Source organism: Carassius carassius, chromosome 18 (assembly GCF_963082965.1).
Source record: "Carassius carassius chromosome 18, fCarCar2.1, whole genome shotgun sequence".
NCBI classification, from domain to species: domain Eukaryota; kingdom Metazoa; phylum Chordata; class Actinopteri; order Cypriniformes; family Cyprinidae; genus Carassius; species Carassius carassius.
This window is the reverse complement of record NC_081772.1, coordinates 12,081,661-12,103,899: the sequence shown is the minus strand read 5'-3', so window position 1 is coordinate 12,103,899 and position 22,239 is coordinate 12,081,661. Positions and strand designations below refer to the sequence as shown.

The following is a 22,239-nucleotide window of genomic DNA, read 5'->3' as shown; positions in this document are numbered from 1 at the left end:
GGCCGCAGCGGGACTTAACCACGGTCTTTTCAGCCCGAAGGTCAGGAGGGCTTCGGAGGCTCGGGGTTCAGCACAATCCTGGGCCGAGGTCCCCGTCTCTCTGGCGGTTTGCGGCTCGTAGAGCGAGAGCGGTGCTGGGTTTTGGTCGCTGGGCGAGACTGTAAGTCTGGCTGCGATGGCTTCGAGGTCTGAGGGGGCGGCGCATTTCTACGGCGTCCCGCAGCAGAGCTAGAGCGTTTCGGCAGGAAGTGTCTCATTGCCTGTGACGTTTTCTGAGCCTCAGTGAAGCGTTCAGCGAAACCCTTAACCGACTGGCCAAAGAGGCCGGAAGGCGAGATAGGAGAGTCAAGAAAGGCGGATTTGTCGGCGTCTTTCATCTCCGTGAGCGTGAGCCAGAGGTGTCACTCTAAAACAGCGAGGCTTGCCATGCTTCGGCCGATCGCTTGTGCTGTGGTCTTTGTCGCACGCAGGGCTAGATCAGTAGCGCTGCGGAGATCTTTAAAGTCATAGGTATCTGGGGCAGACTCGTCCAGGTTACGGAGAAGTCTGGCCTGAAAAACCTGCAGCACAGCCATTGTGTGTAGAGCCAAAGCAGCTTGACCAGCGGAGGTGTAAGCTCGGCCAGCGAGAGCTGAGGTGGTGCGGCACGGCTTGGATGGATGCACAGGCTTCGACCGCCATCCTGCGGCTGAGGGCGGGCAGAGGTGTGCAGCAATAGCCTCCTCGAGAGGGGGGAGGCTCTCGTAACCGTGGTCTCGGGCGCCGTCGACAGAGGAGAGCGCTGACGAGACAGAAGTCTTTAAGCGTGCGGAGAATGGGGCTTTCCACGACTTCGTGAGTTCATTGTGAACTTCAGGGGAAGAAGGGGGCGTTTCTTTGCGGAGGGGCCGAAGGGCGCCCCTGCAGGAACCATTCATCCAGCCTGCTTTTAGCGGGCTCATCTGGAGGAGACCAGTCGAGCTGAAGGTCGCTGACAGCCCTTGTAAGCACGCGAGTAAGCTCCGCGTCGATATCAGCGCGTTGTCCGGTGCAGCTGGGTGCTGTAGAGGGGGGGGGGGTCCGCAATGGAGCCCGACCATTCCTCACTACTGGACGCGGCGAGAGAAAGGCTGTCGTGTCTGTCCTCTTCCGCCTCAGGTGCTCCGAAGGAGAAGGGGGCGCTGGTGAGCAGGGACTGGCGCTGCTCGTCCACGAAGAGGACAGGCGAAGGAGAGAGAGCGGGCGAGGCACGCGGGGAGTGTTCCGGCGTGAGCTCGCGTGTAGCAGTATGCTCAGGCATTCTCTGATCGCGGCGTTTCTTACGCGGCACTTGAGAGAGAAGAGGCGGAGCGGGTGGAGCATCGTGGCTGGTTTGAGCTAATCGAGCCCGCAGGGTCGATATAGCCATGTCGTCGCACTCAGGGCAGCCGCCCTTGGAGAGTGCGCTCTCAGCATGCTCGCGGCCCAGGCAGGAGACACAGATGATGTGGCGGTCCTCGCTGGGCAGAGGGCCTCGGCAGGAAGCGCAGGCCCGAGGCATTTGAAACAACGCCTCGAATTCTGGAGGAAAAAAGTGTGATGCAGCGGCAAACACACTAGCTTTGAAAAGGATATAGTCACGCCGGATGGCGCAGCAGGAAGCGAGTGCTGAAGGCGGCGTCGAGATGAAGCACGAGCCGGCGTCCTCAGATCTGCGTTGCAGTGCTATCCCGCTGAGAGGCTTTTCGACGGCGTGTAGAGGCTTCTCCGGAGAAGACAGCGAAGTGCAGGTGAGATCGCTGAAGGAGATGAAATCTGATCCCTATGGTGAAGCGGTGGCTTATATAGTTCCAGCCACGCCTATTTTGGCGCGCTCTGACGTCCAATGGGCGCGAAGCGCCCCCATTGGTTCGTTACTCTCCGCCGCCTCACCATAGGTTGCTGCAGTTGCCGCAGCACAGCCAATAAGCGCGCGAGCCGCTTCGCTTGGGTCTGCTGTGCTGCAGCACTGCGTTTTACATTATTTAAAAATTAAGGATAATTTTTGGCTTCATATTCTCGAGAAAAGGGGACCTTTTCCCATAGCGTAAGCTAGCTTACGCAGTACGAGAGTACTCTCGAAAGGGAACCCTAGTTTATCAATAGATGATTAAAATATAAATGCAGTTTAATCTTACTGTTCTTCCCTGACACATTCATGATCATTACTTCTGCATACGCTTGAGTGTTTATTAAGTTATGTAAGCAATGAAAGGATCATTAGCATGATTTGAATGGTTTATTAATAAACGTCCGATTAGTCGACTAATGCTTAAAATGAACGAATACTAGTCGACAAGAAAAATCTTTAGTCGAGGGCAGCCCTACAGGAGTTACAAAGTAATGAAATACAAATGGATTAAAGTTAGTGTTGACAGAACTATAGCGGCCCTATGCATTTGACGATCACCAGATGAAAACCTAACCTAATTCTTTGCCACTTTAAAAATGGAGGAAACGTGCAGTGTGAATTTGAGCACGCTCAATTAATATTTCATCACGTTGAGAGCTGAGGCACGCTTTGAGAGTGAGAGGTCTACAGACTCCATATGTGGGCTCTGCCTTTCACTCTCTGCCAAATGAGAGCTCACGCTATCAGGGTCTGGAGAGAGAAGCCCTTACTGCACTGAATGAAATTGCTGAAAATTAACTGTGTGCCCAAGAACAAACCAAAGAAATGTTTGACTGTGTGTGTGTGCAATAAAGAGGGAAAAAGAAAATGACTGAGAATTTTCCTTTGTGTATATGTGTGTGTGCGCTGTGAAACCATAGCAATGTATAATCCTTGCCATGACCGGATGCAAGATGTGATTTAGCATTTGTCTGCTAGTGTTATACATTATGCTTGTTATCGCAGATTGTACTTATATAACACCATAGGCATAGTCATTTTAGAACACCCATTCGCCAAAAATGTAGTGGCTTTAACACTAATTCATATGTTAGATAGTTGTAAAAGCTCTTATGATTAGACATTTACAGCTATTTCAAGTAAAACTAAGTAAAAATAGTTATTATATAAACTTAACTATTTTTCAGTGGTGTAACTAGTTTAGCTCCTTTCAAAATAGTGTAGCTTTTCTGACAACAAGCTACTGTTTAGTGGTATAGAACGATGAAAAGCTATAGTTTTTTAATGTCCGAGATGGGATAATTATTAGGTTCACATGAAGTCTGATTCATTCCAGTGAATCGGTTCATTGAGACAATTCATGTAAATGAACTGATTAAAAATGATTCAGCTATTTGAGTTGTGTTTGTGTTATATGAACCTGTTTGATAATTGAGATCACTCATTTATATTTTTGCTTTTGTGCTAGCAAAAATATGGTATAAATACGTGGAAAATATAGTAAAAATATGTGTATAAATCTAGATTAAATATAATTATATAAAAAGTATAAATTATTTAATTGGAAATTAATGTTTTTAATTATAAATAACATATTGCCTTGCAGCTACCTTTTTTTTGTAGTTTAGATGTTTCTAACTACATTTTCAAATCAGTAGCTTGACTGTAACTACTTCAAAATTTCATTGGACTGTAACTTGTCAAGCTAGATTTTCAAAGTACACTAAAAATTAAGGTGCCAAAAGGGATTTTTTTACATGATGCCAGTGAAGAACCATTTTTGGTTCCCCAAAGAACCTTTCAGTGAACAGTTCCTAAAAGAACCTTTTTTTTCTCTGTGAGAAAAATATTTTAAAAATCTAAAATTTTTCCATTATATCAATTAAAAGGTACAGTGGATGTTAAAAGGTATTAAAAGGCATTAAAAGGTACCATGGATGTTAAAGGTTCTTCATAACCATAGATGCCAATAAAGAACCTTTATTTTTAAGTATGTAGATTAAGAATTAATGCGTTCTAATTTTTTGACACTGTGGATTTACAAAACCCCATACATGCACAGATACATGGAAGATTCACATCAGCCATATTTAGCATTAGTGTTAAATACTTTAACAGCTTCTTTAAAATGACAAATGAACCCTGACAACCAGCAGCATATTGACAGAGATAGAAATGAGGGCGAAGACTTATACCCAAGCTTTATACACCAAATCACCTCAGAGATGATGTGGCACCTAGTGTTTCCATGTCTCCTGCTCTTGGAAGATCCCAGAAATTTAAGCGGGCTATGCCATTCTCTTCAGTAACATCAGAAACTCTTCAATCATGTTTAAAAAGCCATTGCTCTTAAATTTTCAGCCTGCTCAGATGCAGCCAAGTTAAGAGTAGCTATGAGTGTGAGTATTGAGAGATTAACTGAATTGAGATGGTGCCAGCAGTAAAAATTAAGATATGCTATTGCAAAAGTTTCTTTCAGCAGCAGATGCTACTTCCAAAATCGGTTTATCAAATTGACAATAATTTTAATTTTCTTCTTTAAGGATCAATTATAGCGAATATTACTGAACACATGCCTCATCAACATTTCTGTAGTTTGGCTGGCTGTGGGGAGCTTGGACAAAGGTAGATGACAAGCCTTTGAAAAATCTCTCTACCACTGCCAGGATTACTATATTTCCTTAAAACTGTGGCAAGCCTCTGATGAAGTCCGAGGAAATGTGGGGCCAAGGGCGTCTTGGAATGGGCAGCAGGTGCTGCAGGTCATGAGGGTGGGTCCTTGACTCTTTGTTCTGGGCACAGATGGAGCAAGCAGTGACTAAGTCAAGGACAAACAAACAAATTTTTTGCACTTTTCTAAGAACAACATAAATAAAAGCTTGGAAGACAGCTAGGGCATTGACCAGGCTGAATGGCATTACCTGGTATTCGTAGTGGCCCGTCGGGGTGGTGAATGCCATCGTCCACTCATCCCCCTCACAGATTCTAACTAGATGGTATGCATTACGAAAGTCAAGTTTAAAAAAAGATAGTAGCACCTTGCAGGATCTTGAAAGCCATGGACATAAGAGGACGTGGGTATTGGTTCTTGATGGTAATATGGTTTAAATCTCAATAATACTGTATTTGCAGGGTTTGAGCCCCATGTCCTTCTTTTAATGAAGAAAATCCAGCCCTTGCAGGTGGGGTGGATGGACAGATGAATCCACTCTCTAGGGCTTCTTTGAGATTTATCCATGGTTAATCTCTAAGGGCAGGAGAGGGGAATAGAACCTTCCACATGGTGGGCAAGTACCAGGAACCAATTCAATAGCACAGTCATAACATCTATGAGATGGTAGTGTGGCAGCTTGGGCTTTAATAAAAACTTCCGCATACTCCTGGGGAACTCTGGATAACTCAGGAAAATAAACTAGAGACTTTGTTGTGAGTGAATCTATCTCAGAAACAACAATGAACTCAGAGGATTGGGTCTCAGAAATAGATGCAGATCTCCACCTGGAGATGTCTATTGAGGGTTCTGGAAATGTCTCTAATAGCTTTGAAGAATGGCAGAAGGCATTATCTGAAACTTGGCAGTCAGTTACCCAGGCTCTAACAATCCCTCAAGACCAGTCAGTGTGTGGGTTGTGTATGGTCAGCCAAAGGAAGGCAATGATTATAGGAACCTTAGGAGAATGAATCAGAAAGAACTGTATCCATTCCTGGTGTTGCCTCACCTGTAGCTGGAGAGGTGGACTGCATTGACTGACTACTCCTGAACCCTCAACTGCCATGATGTTAAGGGGTTTCTGGAAGATAACTGGCTGAATGGCAGGTTTTTTTTCAGGGTCTCAGATGGCTAATTCATCCTTGATCTCGGGGAGAAAAAGCATGGTGAAAGATAGCCCTCAAGGTTCATTGATCCCACCCACTCTCTGTAGCAAGAGAGCCAAACTCTATAGCGAACTCTGACACACTTCGGGCACCTTGAGAGAGGTGGAGCAGGTGGTGAACCACATCCCCACATTGGCTGGATGGTGGAAAACTCTTTTAATCTCATAAATGAAGTAATGGCAGTTGGTTGATCCCACAAAGCAGACGCCCAGTCCAAAGCTTTCCCAGTTAGGTGTGTAATAGTATATGCCACCTTACTTTTTTTAGTAGGAAAGCTGCTGGGTTGAAGCTGGAAAGCCAGGGTACACTGGGTAATGAACCCTCTGCATCCCTCGGGACTGCCATCAAATCTCTTTCATGCTGGTAACTTGGGCTTTGATGGGAATGCCAGCATGGATATGTTTGGAAGATAAGGAGGTGACTGAGATTCTCAGAGTGAGGAGGCTTGAGACTGGAGATTCAAAAGATGAAGGATCTCAGACAGTGCCTGGTCATGCAGCTTTATGGTTACTGCTTGATCTGAGAGTGCAGCTAAAATACAGTTCACATATATACAGTACATAGTACATATATACAGTTGTAGGGAATCATGGCTAATGCGGAGAGTACTGAGCAGGATTAGATACAATAGTGTCATCTGCAGGAGTGGAGAGCACTGAGCTTCAGTTTAAAGTGCCATCTGGAGGCCTGTAGAGAGCATTACCTAGAAGATTGAGGATAGCACCCCCTGCAGATCAGGAGGGTAACAGCAGCTCAGAGATAAGATATTTACATATTATACACACACACACACACACACACACACACATACACACACACATATGTATATGTGTATATAACTACACACACAATGTACTTTGTTGTACTTATTTTTATTTTATTTGATGGCTGTGGGAATTTTTTTAATAAATATGAAATCAGATTTCAACACAGTTTGTGATGCAGCCACAAAGCTCTGGGAATGTTCTTGTTGAAAATCAATATAATCAGAATCTGATTCCAGAAAAATAATGGTAGGATGGTAGCAAGGAGATTTCAAATGCTTTCTTGACAAAGTAGAGAAGAAGGGGAATGAAAAAATAATAGTCCCCAGAGATGTGATTCCACCAAAGCCTCTGATTCATCTGTGTTGGATCACAGGTTCACAGAGGACAGTCATGCTCAGGCATATTTGAGACAGTTGCCTATGAAATACCCCACTGAATTCATTTCTGCTCAGGTCACTACCAGAGCAATTTTTCTGATGCTTGTTTTTCTGTTTTTGGATGCTGTAACATTGGACTGTGATAAGGGATTGAGAGGAAATTTAAATAGAAACTACTGTATGTGGCCATAATAACAAGTCTGAGTAAGCTTTGTTTCCTGGCAGGTTTTCAGGAGACGAGACAACGCCCTGGGACATTTTTCCTTCTTATTCACTGAAAAAGAACCCATTACGTAATAGTGCTCGCCTGTGCAGAAAGTGTGAGCCGACAGCCTGACTGATCCAGTCTGTGAGCGAGCATGACAAGAGATGGGAGAGGGTATGAGCGATGCAATATGCATTTCACTAGAAGGGTTTATCTTGCTCTGTGCTCACAAAAAAGTTTACCCCAAACTGTATTATATGTATATCATTATGCATTGCCAAATGTTCCTGATCTAATATATAATCATTTTAAACTGTTGTGCCTATTGTATCTTATATAGCTACACTCTGATATTGTTAGAAATATTTAGATGTATAATTAAGACAAAAACTTGATATTATTACATTTATTCATTTACAGATGTAAAACAGGCGGTTTAACTGAAGGGGGCAATAACGTAAGAAGTGCTATCAATACAGTTTCAAACATTGTCCAAAATAAATAGTTAAGAAATATTATGGTATTGCTGGAGGTAATATAATGTTATGATTAAATATTTTTCATAGCTAAGAGAATGAATAGTAAAAGGAATAAAAGTTCACCCTGAAAAGATCCACTGGATTTTACTAAATTAGTCATTTTTAAGTGATGAAATTCTAGAAAATTGATGCATCAGGTAAAGAATTTGAAGGTTATCCAATAAAAAAATTAAATGAAAATACATGTAAAAAATATTAATAATAATTCATGTTTAAAACCTATGCTATATCTCTTGTGCCCCTCAAATCAGAAAAGTGCTCTCCTGGATGCTTTTATATTTACATGATTTTTAATCAAAACATTGTCTTTTCAGTTCATTGGTTTATTCATTTTTACACTAATAATGTTGCTTCATAAATATAAAAAAACCTCGTTATTCATCATATATTATTTTCTTTATTTATTTTAAGGGGTACTTAGTCACTTATACCAACTTCATTGGAAACATCTTCCTTATCTTAAGCTTTTCTAATCAGGGAACACTTTCCCTCTCCCTCTTTCTCTTCCTCTTCCTATGAATGTTTTACATCCCTGAGGCCAGAGAGGGAGCAGCAGTTCAGAAACTTGACATAAATGCCCAGCACTCATCATATGCAGACTCACACTTTCTCCACAGCAGGCTCCATGTGAGTGTTAGATAAGCCAAGCAGGCTGGATGTTTGCTGAGAAGGAGCCTCAGAGTATTACTGTTCTCCATCACTGTAATGTCCCCATATAATTTTACGTTTGATAGAAGAATATAAAGTGGAGTAAGTGGAAGATTTAAAAAGACAGCACTATAACGTGGTGTAAGATATAAACAGATGCCTATAGCATCTCTATCACTTTGTGTCCCTATGATGTAGTGAAATATGATCTGGTTGGAAGATCCAGTGATAGGTGATCTGTAAAAATTTTAAGTATTTACAGTATATGTTGCACAACAGACCAGAGGAGTGCCATGTCGTGAATCAGTAAAGCTTCATTCAGTGATAAAAAAAACCATACACTCTTCTAGTCTATAACAAAAGGATGGGATTACAGGGCAAGAGATCATTCCTGGTAACTTATCTGCAGTTTTTCCTGTTTCAAAGCAGGCCATGTGACCTACTGTGGAGTCAGACCGGAGCCGAATCCGACCTAGAGCTAAAAGTTCACTATTTTCCCCATTTAATTCCTTTGGTTGGTTCAGTTTTGGGTGCTTCAATTTAAAAGTCAAATTTGAGTGTTTATTTTCTTTACTTGGATGCATTTAATGGCTTAGACAGAAAAAAAAGCTCATAACCTTATCACTTATAACTTTTCACAACATCTTAAATCAAGCACAATGAATAATCCAGTTAACAGGAAACATTTGCATAAACTTTTTTTAAAAAACCTGGACATTTTGAATTGCCAGAGAACATTCATAAATTATTTTTTCATAACTTAATGGAAACATTAGAAAACGTATTTAGATTTTATTTTATTTTAGCTATGGATCATTGGCATGAACACAAAGCGTTATGTTTGCCTTTGATGTTCTCTGTAAATTGGTACATCCAATTTAATTCAAGTTTGTTTATATAGCACTTTTCACAAAACAAATAGTTGCTTTACAGAACATTAAGTTATATTTAGTAGTAGCTTGTCAGTGGTGACTATGTCAAATCTGTGTACATATGGCAGAAATGTACGGTAAAATTTAGTTGATGTAATCAAACAGATGATGAACACTATTAACAGCAATGATTATATGGTACATCTTCAGTGAAAACATTTATAATGCATGATATTTAAACAAATTGATTAAATTAATGGACAGTTGGGCTGTCAGTGTAGCATTGAAAACCGTTGCACATCTAAGGTTACCAATTCATATTATGTGAAAAGTTTAATAGATGCGAATGAACATTCAAATTAACTTCATTATTTTAATTTATTTTCTGAAAGCTCCAATACTGGTCCGTAAAGCATAAACACTTACATTAATGTTTAAATGTGTACATACTTTTAGCAGACATCTTCCTATCAAAGCCATTCATGCACAGCTCATGTGTTTATACTAAGCAGATAATTAAAATACAGTTAAATTAAGGTCAGCGTCAAAGTGTAAAATGAGCATTACACAAACGTAATTACAGGCAGCACTACATTCGAGTGGAACATTTAGACGTATCCATGTATTAAAGGGGTCATATGATGCGATTTCAACTTTTCCTTTCTCTTTGGAGTGTTACAAGCTCTTGGTGAATAAAGAAGATCTGTGAAGTTTCAAACACTAAAGTCTCAAATCCAAAGAGTTATTCTTTATAAAAGCAAACGGCTCGTTCTAACACGCCCCCACATCTCCACGTCAGTATGTGGGAATATTTACATAACGCCGGCCAGTTGTTGCCACCACCACCGCCATGTCGAATAGACGCTGTGAGTTTCACTGTGAAAGTGAAACTACTTTGTTTGGCCTTCCAAATGAGGACGATATCCACGTCGTCATGCCTGGAGCTGATCCGTGCTGGTCGCTGAGGATATACATTAACTTTGCACTGTGTATCGCTGAACTGGCTTTCACCGTGTACAAAACGGCATCCAATTGCTGCAAGACCAAGGTACGCTCCTTCGTAGAATCCGCCTTGTAAAAATCGATGCGTTTCAGAAGGCCAGGCATAGAGGAGGAACAATAATGGACAGTATGTGGAAAATAATGTAAACTGCATAAACACATTTCATTACAGCAAATACACAAAATAATGTTCTTTTTAGCAGCATCATATGACCCCTTTAAGACAAAAATACGAAGGTGGGGGTGGGTGGGGCTTAACCATCGTGAATGACATCCTCTAACTTGTTCTAACTGGAGTAAACCTAAACCCCATGGTCTCAGAGTGATCCTCCTCTAACCCCTCCCTTACATCAATGCCTTATCGATTATTGGTCAATTTAGATTGACTGACGTTGGAAAGCATGGAAATCTGAGACATGATTGGACTTGTGTTCTTAAAGCCACACCCATATTTCAGTTCGGTTGAGCTGAAGGCGACTCTTTTCTCCCTCCAACCTAAAGCGGATATAGCTTTCGTGGAGTAGCTGATCGGTAACTTACCGTTCTTCAAGGTGGGACATTTTCTTACTTCTTCTTTCCCGTCGTACATAATTACTTACTCAGTTATATGATGAATATGATAATGTTTCTGTCAGGTTTTATTTCGGAAAACGCAAAATCCCTGTCAGACAGGAGTGCAGTCGTTAGCTGTCACGAGCTAACCAAATCAATTGCACGCGCTATCACGGTTTATTCAAAACCAATGCAATAATTTGTTATTTATTTACATTATTTACCTTAAACAACGTTTAAGTTATCTACATGAATCGCGGACAGCTTTGCTGCATGTGACACGGAATCGTATCGCTCGCCGCGGTCCGTTATTAGCAGGTTAGCCATTGAGTAACGTAACCCAAAATGAGAGATTGAAGAGTTTATATTGGATTTTAAAATCTCCATGATATTTATTTTGTGATATAATTGAGCCTCTAAACAGCTTAACATGATTTAAATGCACGTTAAAATATGTATTGTATAACAACACTTGTTCTTTGACCACTTGAAAGCCGGGAAAATATGCTAAAATACCATATTCCTAAATCTGTGTTCTTCCTGAACATGTTATGAATTAAAGCTGTCATAATTTTCGCCTCAGTTTGTGTGGCACGCTTGCTTTTGTGATATCCGATGTTTTATTTCTCCTCAGGTGCTCTTGGATCGCTTCTCCCTCACTGCTTCGGTCAGCCAGCTACTTGTCTTCCCCCTTTACACACTGTTGTTCTCTCCCTCCTTTCTTTGCCGGACTCGCCATTTTCCGGAGTTTAAACGGCCGATTGTGCGATTAAATCATGGATAAGACGGAGCTGATTCAGAAAGCCAAGCTGGCGGAGCAGGCGGAGCGCTATGATGACATGGCCTCGTGCATGAAGCAGGTGACGGAGCAGGGAGCCGAGCTCACCAACGAGGAGAGGAACCTGCTCTCCGTCGCCTACAAGAACGTGGTCGGGGCCCGGAGGTCGGCCTGGAGGGTTATCTCGAGTATTGAACAGAAGACCGAGGGTAACGACAAGAAGCTTCAGATGGTGAAGGAGTACAGGGAGAAGGTGGAGGTCGAATTACGCGATATCTGCAACGAGGTGTTGGTAAGGCTTTACTCTATAATGCCTATATACTATACAGCATACGCTATTATGACAGTGTACTAACTACTTACTCTTTACTAGATACTAGATTTATAAATTGGTTCAATATACCTTGTAATCTATACTTCCTCTATATTTGCTAAATTATATATATATATATACACACACACACACACACATACACACACACACTGCACACACTATGCGGAATAAGTGCTAACTATAGTAAATATTGACATTCTATGTTTCCATGTTACACACTTATTGCCATTTACATTATTTTTATTATTATTCATATACTGTAATGTTTTTTATATATTTTTAATTTTATGGTTTCACATTTGGTATTTTTTTAGTTTTTTTTTTGCAATTGTTTTCTATATAGTTTCATTTTTAAGTTATCATTTTTGTACTTGTTTAAAAATAGTTTTTTTTTTTTACATTTTATATCATTCCTGTGTTGTGTGTGTGTGTGTTTTTTTTTTTTCAATTTTATTTCTTTTGGGTTGTTTTGTGATGATAATTACTCTGATCTTATGACACTTGGAAGTCCACATCACAACTAATGTTACACAGATGAGCAATATAGTTTAAATAACTTTCAGAAACATTTTAAGATTTTTTATAGCTGATGAAGATTTTGTTTATTAAAAGTGCACACTGCAGTTGTCTTTTGTTGTTGTGGATGCTAAAATAGTTACCATTGTTTTTTTGTGAACTATGTTGTAGCTGTACTATACTACTGTACTATAGTAGCATATTCTAGCTGTAATATGTACTTGCAGTAGTCTACTGGCTGGTATACTCAATACTGACTTTGTACACTCTGTATGCTGGCAAAAATCTATACCGTTTTTGCTCGGTACTTTTTCATTACCACCTATAATCTATAGAGCCTATATTTTTGCTATACTCAGTGCAGTACAGTTTATTCTAACCATGCTTAATACTGACTAGTTTATACCAGCTATAATATATTGTGTTTCTATACTGACAGTCCTGGCTGACCTCTGTACATCAGTAGTACATATGGAGGATTATATATGCACATACATATATACGCTTTGAGGTTTAGCGATGATGATGAGCTGGTTGTGAGCACCAGCAGGGATCTGTCACTGTTAGCAGTGTCATCACTGGCAGTACATGACAGACATTCAACTCAGTGTTTATGTTCCCGACCACTTCTTTGTATTAGAAATAGTTGAATTCATATGTAAATGAGCATTGTATAGAGCCGTGGCACATACAGTGTTCTAGAGTATAGCTTGGCAAATCATCCCAGTGCTCTTGTTGTAAGAGGCTCTCATGGTGGAACTATTAGAGAATTCTCCGAGCAGTGGTGCACAGAGCAACAACCAAGCCTTCAGTTTCTCACAATCAATATGTATTGCAGGCAAAAGTACAGCATCTTTCTCTCTCCTCCCACAGGCAGTGACAGTGAGGTTCTGTGTCATCAGTATTGGATTCTCCTGGTAGCCCATTCATCTGTTTGACACGCTTCTCAAATTTGTTGAAATTCTGCTGCAGCAAAGACAGGACTATTCATGTCAAGTGTTTATAAAAGATGCAGTAAATAAGTAGCAGAGTTTGCAAAAATTTAAAATGTATGGACTAACAGATCATTTTAAGGGACAGTTCATCCTAAAATGAAAATTCTGTCATTACTGACTCAACCTGTCATTCTGAACCTGTATGTTTTTTTTTCTTCAGTGGAATATAGAGGATATTTTGAAAAGTGTTTTCATGCAGAATATCTCCTTAATATTTAGTCCATTTTAAACAACATGAGGGTGAAAAATAAAAATAAAAATTTCAGGGTCACCAATCTCTTTAAAAATAGATCTGGTGTTTTGAGTTATCGTAAACTCAAACTAAAATTAAAACCATAAAAATTATTTGTTTTCTTTAAATTGACTTAAAAAAAATAAAACTAAATCTGAAATGGTTGCATTTCCCTACTTTAGAAATATAGGACTATGAGATTAATACGGATTTTGAGAGAGAAACGAGAGATTTCAAGAGTGATTCCAATGGAATAATTCATGGGTTATTTTTAATTACGGTATATCAGGTGACCAGATCACAAGACCTCAGTGTCTGTTCTCTTTCATATTGTGAGAGCAGAACAATAAAAAAAACAAAAGAAGCTTGGGGGCAGGAAATGGACGTGCACATCATCATGACAGCCACTGTTTTTTTACATTTTCTTTATGCTGTAAAAAAAGGGGAGGGGGGGCATTAAAGTGCCCCTGGTATGGATTTTTGAAAATTACCTTTCATACAGTGTGTAACACAGCTCTAAGTGAATGAAAACCTCCTGCTAATTTTTTAATCTGAAAGTGCACCGTGTATAAAGTTATTGTCTCTCGAAAAAATGTTGACTCTGAATTTACTTTACTTTACTTTATCAGGACAATGCATATTAACAACAGTACACCTTTAACATGCCAGAGTTAGCCGATGGCTAATTTTCACCTGTAGTCCTGTTTGCCAGTTGTACATTGGCATGCTAAGGAAAGTACAATTTCAAAAGTTTGCATGTACATACATCTATATTTGTCTGCTACAGCATAGCTGCAGGGTATGAGAATTGTGAAAATGTAAAAAATCTCACTACAATAAGTTCTAAAAAACAGCATAATTATACACACAGGCATTAGCGTCATGTAGCATGCACTGTCAATGCAACAAGTTAAAAAACATTTGGTAAAAAAGAAAAAAAGAAAATTCACGACTGTAACACAATCCTGAAGCCAATCCATAATCCTAAACCATTTCATGTTGACATCAACATGAAACATTAGCATATTACCCGCCCACTTGTTGGTCTTTAACTGTTGGTCTGGATGAAAATGCAAATTAATTCTATCCCACTAGGTGCCACTTTTGGAGGAGTAAAAATAGCGGTTTCCCTGGTAACACTGTACCAAAGCAGCACTGTGCTCACAAACACCGCTTTTATTAAGAAATTGAAATGAAATCGACCAATTGGAGCATTCACTGCAGATTAGAGTAACGTAAATGAGGGGTTTGAAAATAATTACCCAAAATCAAAATGTGAACCTTTCATTACCCTTAATAGGGGCAGTTTAAAAGTTCTGGTTTCCTGTCAGACAAAGAAAAGAGTGTGTGAAGATGGGAAGGTTAGGGCCTGCTGACAAACAGGGAGTATATCCATTGCAGTATGGTTTAAAGGGCATGACCTTATGAAGCCTCTCATTGTCTAAAGGGTGATTACCAAAGGGTCAAGGTTTTACTTGTTAGTATGGCCCAGTATGCCACTGCAAATTAGTCTTTCTCCAGTGATTGCAGTTCAAGTACCCATGTATATCAGTGTTGTTACTGTTAACTGTTGAAAATAATATTTACTATTGAAACAAAGCTAAAATAAAATATAAATCTTAGATGGTAAGGTTTTTTTTGTTTATTTTATTAAATGAAAATTTGAAATGTCTTGGCAACTAACAGCAATAGATTTAAGTTGATTACTAAACTAACTTGCTAAAACTGAAATAAACAATTTATATATATATATATGTACAGACCAAAAGTTTGGACACACCTCATTCAAAGAGTTTTCTTTATTTTCATGACTATGAAAATTGTAGAGTCACACTGAAGGCATCAAAACTATGAATTAACACGTGGAATTATATACATAACAAAAAAGTGTGAAACAACTGAAAATATGTCATATTCTAGGTTCTTCAAAGTAGCCACCTTTTGCTTTGATTACTGCTTTGCACACTCTTGGCATTCTCTTGATGAGCTTCAAGAGGTAGTCACCTGAAATGGTCTTCCAACAGTCTTGAAGGAGTTCCCTGAGGGATGCTTAGCACTTGTTGGCCCTTTTGCCTTCCGTCTGCGGTCCAGCTCACCCCTAAACCATCTCGATTGGGTTCAGGTCCGGTGACTGTGGAGGCCAGGTCATCTGGCGCAGCACCCCATCACTCTCCTTCTTGGTCAAATAGGCCTTGATGCCTTCAGTGTGACTCTACAATTTTCATAGTCATGAAAATAAAGAAAACTCTTTGAATGGTCTGTACTGTGTGTGTGTGTGTGTGTGTGTGTATATATATATATATATATATGCTAACATAAATTGCCTTGAAAAAGACATTCTAAACAGAGGAGCCATTGTCTGTTTCAGTGTGTTTTAATGGGAATTTTATGGCAAAGTTGCTAAAACGCTCAAATTTTCTGGTTCAGAAGTGATTACCTTCTTGTTTCCATTTATTTTTATTGTTTGCTGTTAGTCAACTTTGTACAGTCATGTGCAGATTAAATCGCTATATCACTGTATACATTTTCTGCTCTCATTATCAAATCCTGTTCCAGTTCCTTTTCATGAGGTGGTCCAGCTGGATGGCACCGAGACATTAGAGCTCCATAGACATTAGAGCTGTGCTGATTACCTGTGAAACTAATTCATGTGTAGAGTTGGGTTAAATGTCATGCTTGCTTTTCTGACAATTAGCATTTAAAATATGGTTGCTGTTAACAGCAGGCAGAGAACACTGATGTTTAAACAACTTTCATTAGTATTTAGTAGCACTAAAATGACATTTAGGAATTTTTTTTTTTATCCTCCAAATTGTTACATAAAGCTTTTTTTGGGGGTCCCTGTAGGACTTTCCTCTTGATGCATAACTGCTGGAATGAATGTGAATGATATCTGTATGTGGTAGTCTGCATAAAACATATGCAATTGTTAAAATATTCAGCAAGATTTTCTTATATTTATTTTTTCATTTATACTTTTATTCCGCAAACATACATTAAAGCTCGGTCCAAGCGTTTTAAATAGCTTTCCTACCTGCCTGTCAACATATGTATCTGCATACCTCTGCGCACCCTGTTCCTGCAGACAGAATACGTCATTAGCGCATTCACACATGCTGTGCAGACAGAGCTAGAATGGTAGACAAACATCAACAACCCGTTCTTCCATCCTGGTATTGTAGTACTTTTTAAAGTTTTCTTGTTGGTTAATGACACATGATATAGCCCAGCGGTTCCTAATTCCAGTCCTTGCACACTTATTTTGCATGTCTCGCTTAGTTAACAGAACCGATTCAGATTACCATCTCGTTAGAAGTGAGCTAGGAGAATGAGTGTTCAGATCGGTATGATCCCTACACCGTGTTCATTGCTCCCTACTCACTGAGCAGGGGTTTACTTCACTTCGGAACATGGGCTGGAATTGGGAACCGCTGATGTATTGCCTGTATGCTGACAGTGGCTTTTATGTTCAGACACGTCCGTGTCCGTGTTGTCATGAGCGGTGTGTGTTGCAGTGCTCAGACGTGCTGATAAATTCGGGCATTAGGAAGCACATGTGATGTGGCTGCTGCTCAGACTGTGCAATCGCAGGGTCATGTGGGGCCAGAGTACATGACTCTCTTTAGATTAATTTCATGTCAAACTCATTTTCTTGTCTTCATTCTTCTTTTTTCTTTTTTCAATTTCTTCTCTTTTTAGTTTCCTCCTTAATTCCTTTCTTTTGTTTTTTGTTTTTAATTTCACAGTGGGGAACAGATCTAAAATGACAGGCTGAGCATTGAAAGGGCTGGGGTGTCATACAGGAAGTCTGCACCGTTCTGTGCTTTTCAGTTGTGTTTGTGTTTGCATGGTTTGTCTAACAGCCCTATTGTAACACCAACACCCAGAATGTGGTAAACTGGGGAAGATGCTGAATATCAGTCAGTGTACTAGGAATTTGTGTTCTTAGTATAACATATGGAAAACTTTGTTCTTGCTTTTTCAGTTAATATTTTTCATGTTTATAATCCCGTAATACTGCAGCCATTTCCACCTTAATCAATTGCTTCTGTTGTAACTGTTTTGTTTAAAGCGGATAAACAAGCTCTCTCAATCGGTCTATCCTTATACTTCCTCTCTCTCCCTGCCTTTAGGGACTGCTGGACAAATATTTGATCAAGAACTCCACAAATGCTGAGAGCAAAGTCTTCTATTTAAAGATGAAGGGTGACTACTACAGATATCTTGCTGAGGTTGCCTCAGGAGATGACAAGAAGGGTAAGTATCTTACTGATTTTCAGCTATAAAGGAAAGGGCTGTATATGCATGCTGCTTTCTCATATTGAAGCACAGATGTTCCATTTCAGATGTGAATTACACAAATTTGATCTGTATTTGGGAGACCTCATCAGTGTTGCATCTTGTGCTTTGCTCTGGGCCAAATTGGGTCTTTGGACTTAAAGGGATACTCCTCCCCAAAATGAAAATTTTGTCATTAATCACTTACCCCCATGTTGTTCCAAGCCCATAAAAGCTTTGTTCATCTTCGGAACACAATTCATATTTTGGATGAAAACTGGGAGGCTTGTGACTGTCCCATAGACTGGCAAGTAAAATACACTGTCAAGTAGGGCTGGACCAAAAATTTTTTTTTTTTTCTGCCACAAATCTATCTTTTCCGGTATTTATGTCAGCACACATAAAACAAGATCTGAGTAACATGAATGTTATCATTACTCTTCTCCACTAGATGTCACCCTTATTCACCTTGCGCAATGTTACAATGGAAAGCCTGTCATTCATTCAGCGCATAGCATGGCGGAAATACTGTTGATGAGAACCAAGAACAAAGCCTTATGTGTGATTTACGTTTGTGATCAGGTGAAATGCCATATTAATACTATAAATCTGCAGAATCATTTGATATCATGCATAAGGCGCCAAGATTTCCGCAATCAGTGAATCACTGTTTTGTTTACTATCGTAATTTACACACATACTAAAGCGCGGACGACAGTCGTGGTGTTTTCAGCTTCTGCTGTCTCACTCTGTTGATATGAATACATGAAAATTCCGCTGCTCTGAGAGACTTCATTAGCATTTTACCGTTTCATTTGAGAAAACTATTGTCATATCCCATACTCAGCAGATGCAAGTTCCTCACGGTGACCCGTCAAAATAAAAGTTTAATTTAACGTTAAGAAACTTTAGAGAATATTACTATTTAGCGGTCTTAAGACTTAATGCTACTACTGCTAATGCATATTAATAAATCTTTATTTTTAAAGGAATAATCATCACATTTGTTTTATTTTTTTATTTTTAACAGTTAACCTCTCTTCTGCAGCACTTTGTTTGCCAAAAAATAAGTGTTTTATTTTTAATTTGATTAGAATAAATTAAACTAATGTTTTATGCCTTCATCTAATTACCAGAAAAAATAAAAAGAACATTTTAAAGGGCCCTATTTTTGTTTTAAAAAGGACCCTATACAAAAAATAATAGATTTAAAATACTAATTTAAATAAATGTAAAATGTCTGTGGTTCTTTTATTTATTTATTATTAATTCACCATTTGTAAACTGATGTTAATTTTTTAGAAATATCAATAGCATTTGTATTAAAAAGTAATAAAAATCAAATCGAATGAGAGCTTGAGAATCGAAATCAAATCAGGACATCTAAATCGATACCCAGCCCTACTGTCAAGGTCCAGAAAAGTATAAAAAGCATTGTCAGAATAGTCCATCTGCCATCAGTGGTTCAACAGTAACATTATGAGGCGACAAAAATAATTTTTGTATGTGAATTAAACAAAAAAAAAAAAAGTCTTTATTCAACAATGTCTATTCTGTATCTGTCCATATCACGCTATTGCCATTTTGGAGAATATCCTCTGAATGCAGCTGCTTACGCTTCTGTGTTAGCCGCGCACACAAAATTTTCATTTTGGGGTGGAGTGTCCCTTTAAAGTTCAGGATGAATGAGTCTGGGTTCTGTGCCGAGTATTTTGCTGCTATGGGGCGTTTTCTGCCCACTCCTTGAGTCAGCTGCTTGTCCTTCTGGGGCCTTTAATTCCCCTTCTGGCAGGCTACAGAACAGGAGCAGTCATGGAGAACCAGTTCAGAATCTGCCTCACCTTACATTTCCAAACATCTAATGCTGGAGGATATTTCACCATCTCGACCTTAAGGGTTATGCCTTTTATGCCTTTAGATGTTTTGAGATTTCAACAAGGCATTCTGTAATTGATAATGTTTATGTGTTCTTATACCATTTTGTTCATATTCATACTTCTACATTAAACTGACATCATATTTTTGAGTTTGTTTATTACGACCAGATGTACATGTCAGCATGGATAGTAGGATTCGTTTTTGAGACAAAAACCACTAACTCATTGCTACTAGTTATATATACAGTAGATATTTTTTTAACCAATCACTAATTTTGTCATAACCTTTTTTGTGTGTGTGTGTGTGTGTCTCTGTCTCTTCAGAAACGATAACCAACTCTCAAGGCGCCTACCAGGATGCTTTTGACATCAGTAAGAAGGAGATGCAGCCCACACACCCCATCCGTCTGGGACTGGCTCTCAACTTCTCTGTCTTCTACTTTGAGATCCTCAACTCTCCCGAGCAGGCCTGCGCTCTGGCCAAACAAGTAGGTCTTTAGACGACAACATTATTGAGAATCGATACAGTATCTCCAAACAAAATATTGCAATACACACATGCATTGATATTTTCTTACACCCCAATCTACATGCATATATAGATCAAATATCATATAAGCCGAAATTAAATCTGTTAATCATATGAAGTGATTGTACCTTTATGAGGAACAGAAACATCTCAGATTTCATAAAAATATATTAATTTGTGTTTTGAAGATAAACCAAAGTCTTAGTGGTTTGGAACGACATGAGGATGAGTAAATGATGATTTTCATTTTAACGTAATGTCTATAATTTTTTATTTATTCAACATTTCAGCTTCCAGCTTGAAAAAATAATATGAGTTTGAGGAGGGACTACCTGTAATAAGCTTTTTAGCTGGGATTTTACAGATGTTTTTTTTTTTTTTTTCTTCTTCTCTTTCAAAACAAGAGCAGATAGTGTTGGGGCTCATTATTTTCATTATTTTAGTTGCTGGTAGTAGTGAAAAATACTCACTTCAACTTTAATTGGACCTTGAACTCATTAGAGGGAAATTTTACCCTCTTGTCCTTCTGGATTTTTAGCTTTTCCTCAAGCTTTGAATTTCATCAGACACATGGTTCGCATACCAGGGGCTTGATACTTGTAGTTCTTCACATACTTCAACTTATTGTGGCCTTGTGCTTGCAGGCCTTTGATGAAGCCATTGCAGAGCTGGATACACTGAATGAAGACTCGTACAAAGACAGCACACTTATCATGCAACTGCTTAGGGACAACCTCACCGTGAGTTACAAGGAAGGTCATACTGACCTACAAAACAACAAAAATAATTTTCTCTGAGACTTGTGGATTGTGCTTTGGTTATATTACAATCGTTTAGATTGATTATTCAAAATATAAATGTTTAGTATTCAAAAACAGCTTTTTGACTTCTTTTTTTTTATTAATTTTTTTATTAGTTATGGACCTCTGACAACGCTGCAGATGAGGGCGAAGGAGGAGATGGAGGAGAGAACTAAACACCCACATCTGTCCACAAATTAAAGAAAATGAATCCTTGAAAGACAACTTTTTACACTTCTTCATTCCTTATTGTTTCACTTATGATTATTCTAGCCATGTAAACCCATGGTCATTACCAATGAGCTGTGATTGTGGGAATTCAATCTGTCCAGGCTTTTTTTTTTTCTCCGTTATCCACCACCTGGCTTGTGGTTGTAATGAAAGTAAATATTTAAGTTAAAATTACATTTCCACTCCTCAGTTTTGTGTTTTTTGTCCTTTGGCCTTCTATATGTGCAGTGTCTGCTGTAGAAAAGTATAAGCCTCACATCAATTGTCCTTTAATTGTGACAAAGCGACTAGTGTGTATATTCTGGTGAGCTGAAACATTGGAAGTGTCGGTCACAAAATGCAAAGCGTTTTGCCTCAAGCATGGCTAGTTCCTGTCCTGCTATATCACCTTCAATTTATATGTCTCTCTAGGGAGATCAACATACACTTGAATGAGATAAATGTCTTGTCGACTGTCATAGTGTTGGCTTAAAATGAGCCTGTGCTTTAGTATTGAGAGCAGGAAGGCTGTTGTCTGATCTACCAAGTCAGCTAGCTTTGCTCAGCCAAGTATGCACTTTTCATAGACCATTTAAATCATGTCTTCATCATGAAGGTCACGAAACACTCCTGCCTTGTTATGGTTTTCACTATAATGTGTTACCTTGCAATGTCTTGTGATAGTTAAAAAGGAAAAAAATATATATCATGCATGGCCATTTTTTAATATACACTGGAATGGGATCCAATACTGCATACTTGTTCCACAGTTTGATTTAGTACTTTTTCATTGCAGGTTATGCACATGTTGAGAGGATGTTTGATTTGTCAAGTGATGTCAATGGTTATTTGGACCACTTGTGTTCTTGCTAATCATTGACTGTAGTCCCCCCAAAGTCTTGTGAAAATGTACACACCCTACATAACAGCTATGTAATCTGAATTAAAATGACCATTTTATAAACCATACAGTTTTGTCTTGAAATTTGTTTCGTTGTTTTCT

At 39.1% G+C, this 22,239-nt stretch overlaps 1 protein-coding gene across 1 annotated transcript; it reads left to right on the top strand.

Moving 5' to 3' along the window:
- Positions 1–10,529: 10,529 nt before the first annotated feature.
- LOC132092391 (14-3-3 protein zeta-like) lies at positions 10,530–22,205 on the top strand. The gene is made up of 6 exons (XM_059498613.1): positions 10,530–10,686; positions 11,322–11,757; positions 17,676–17,799; positions 20,022–20,185; positions 20,871–20,966; positions 21,143–22,205. Exons 2-6 carry the CDS (start codon positions 11,464–11,466, stop codon positions 21,200–21,202), a joined length of 738 nt encoding a protein of 245 aa, XP_059354596.1. The 5' UTR covers positions 10,530–10,686; positions 11,322–11,463; the 3' UTR covers positions 21,203–22,205.
- The last annotated feature ends 34 nt before the right edge of the window (positions 22,206–22,239 follow it).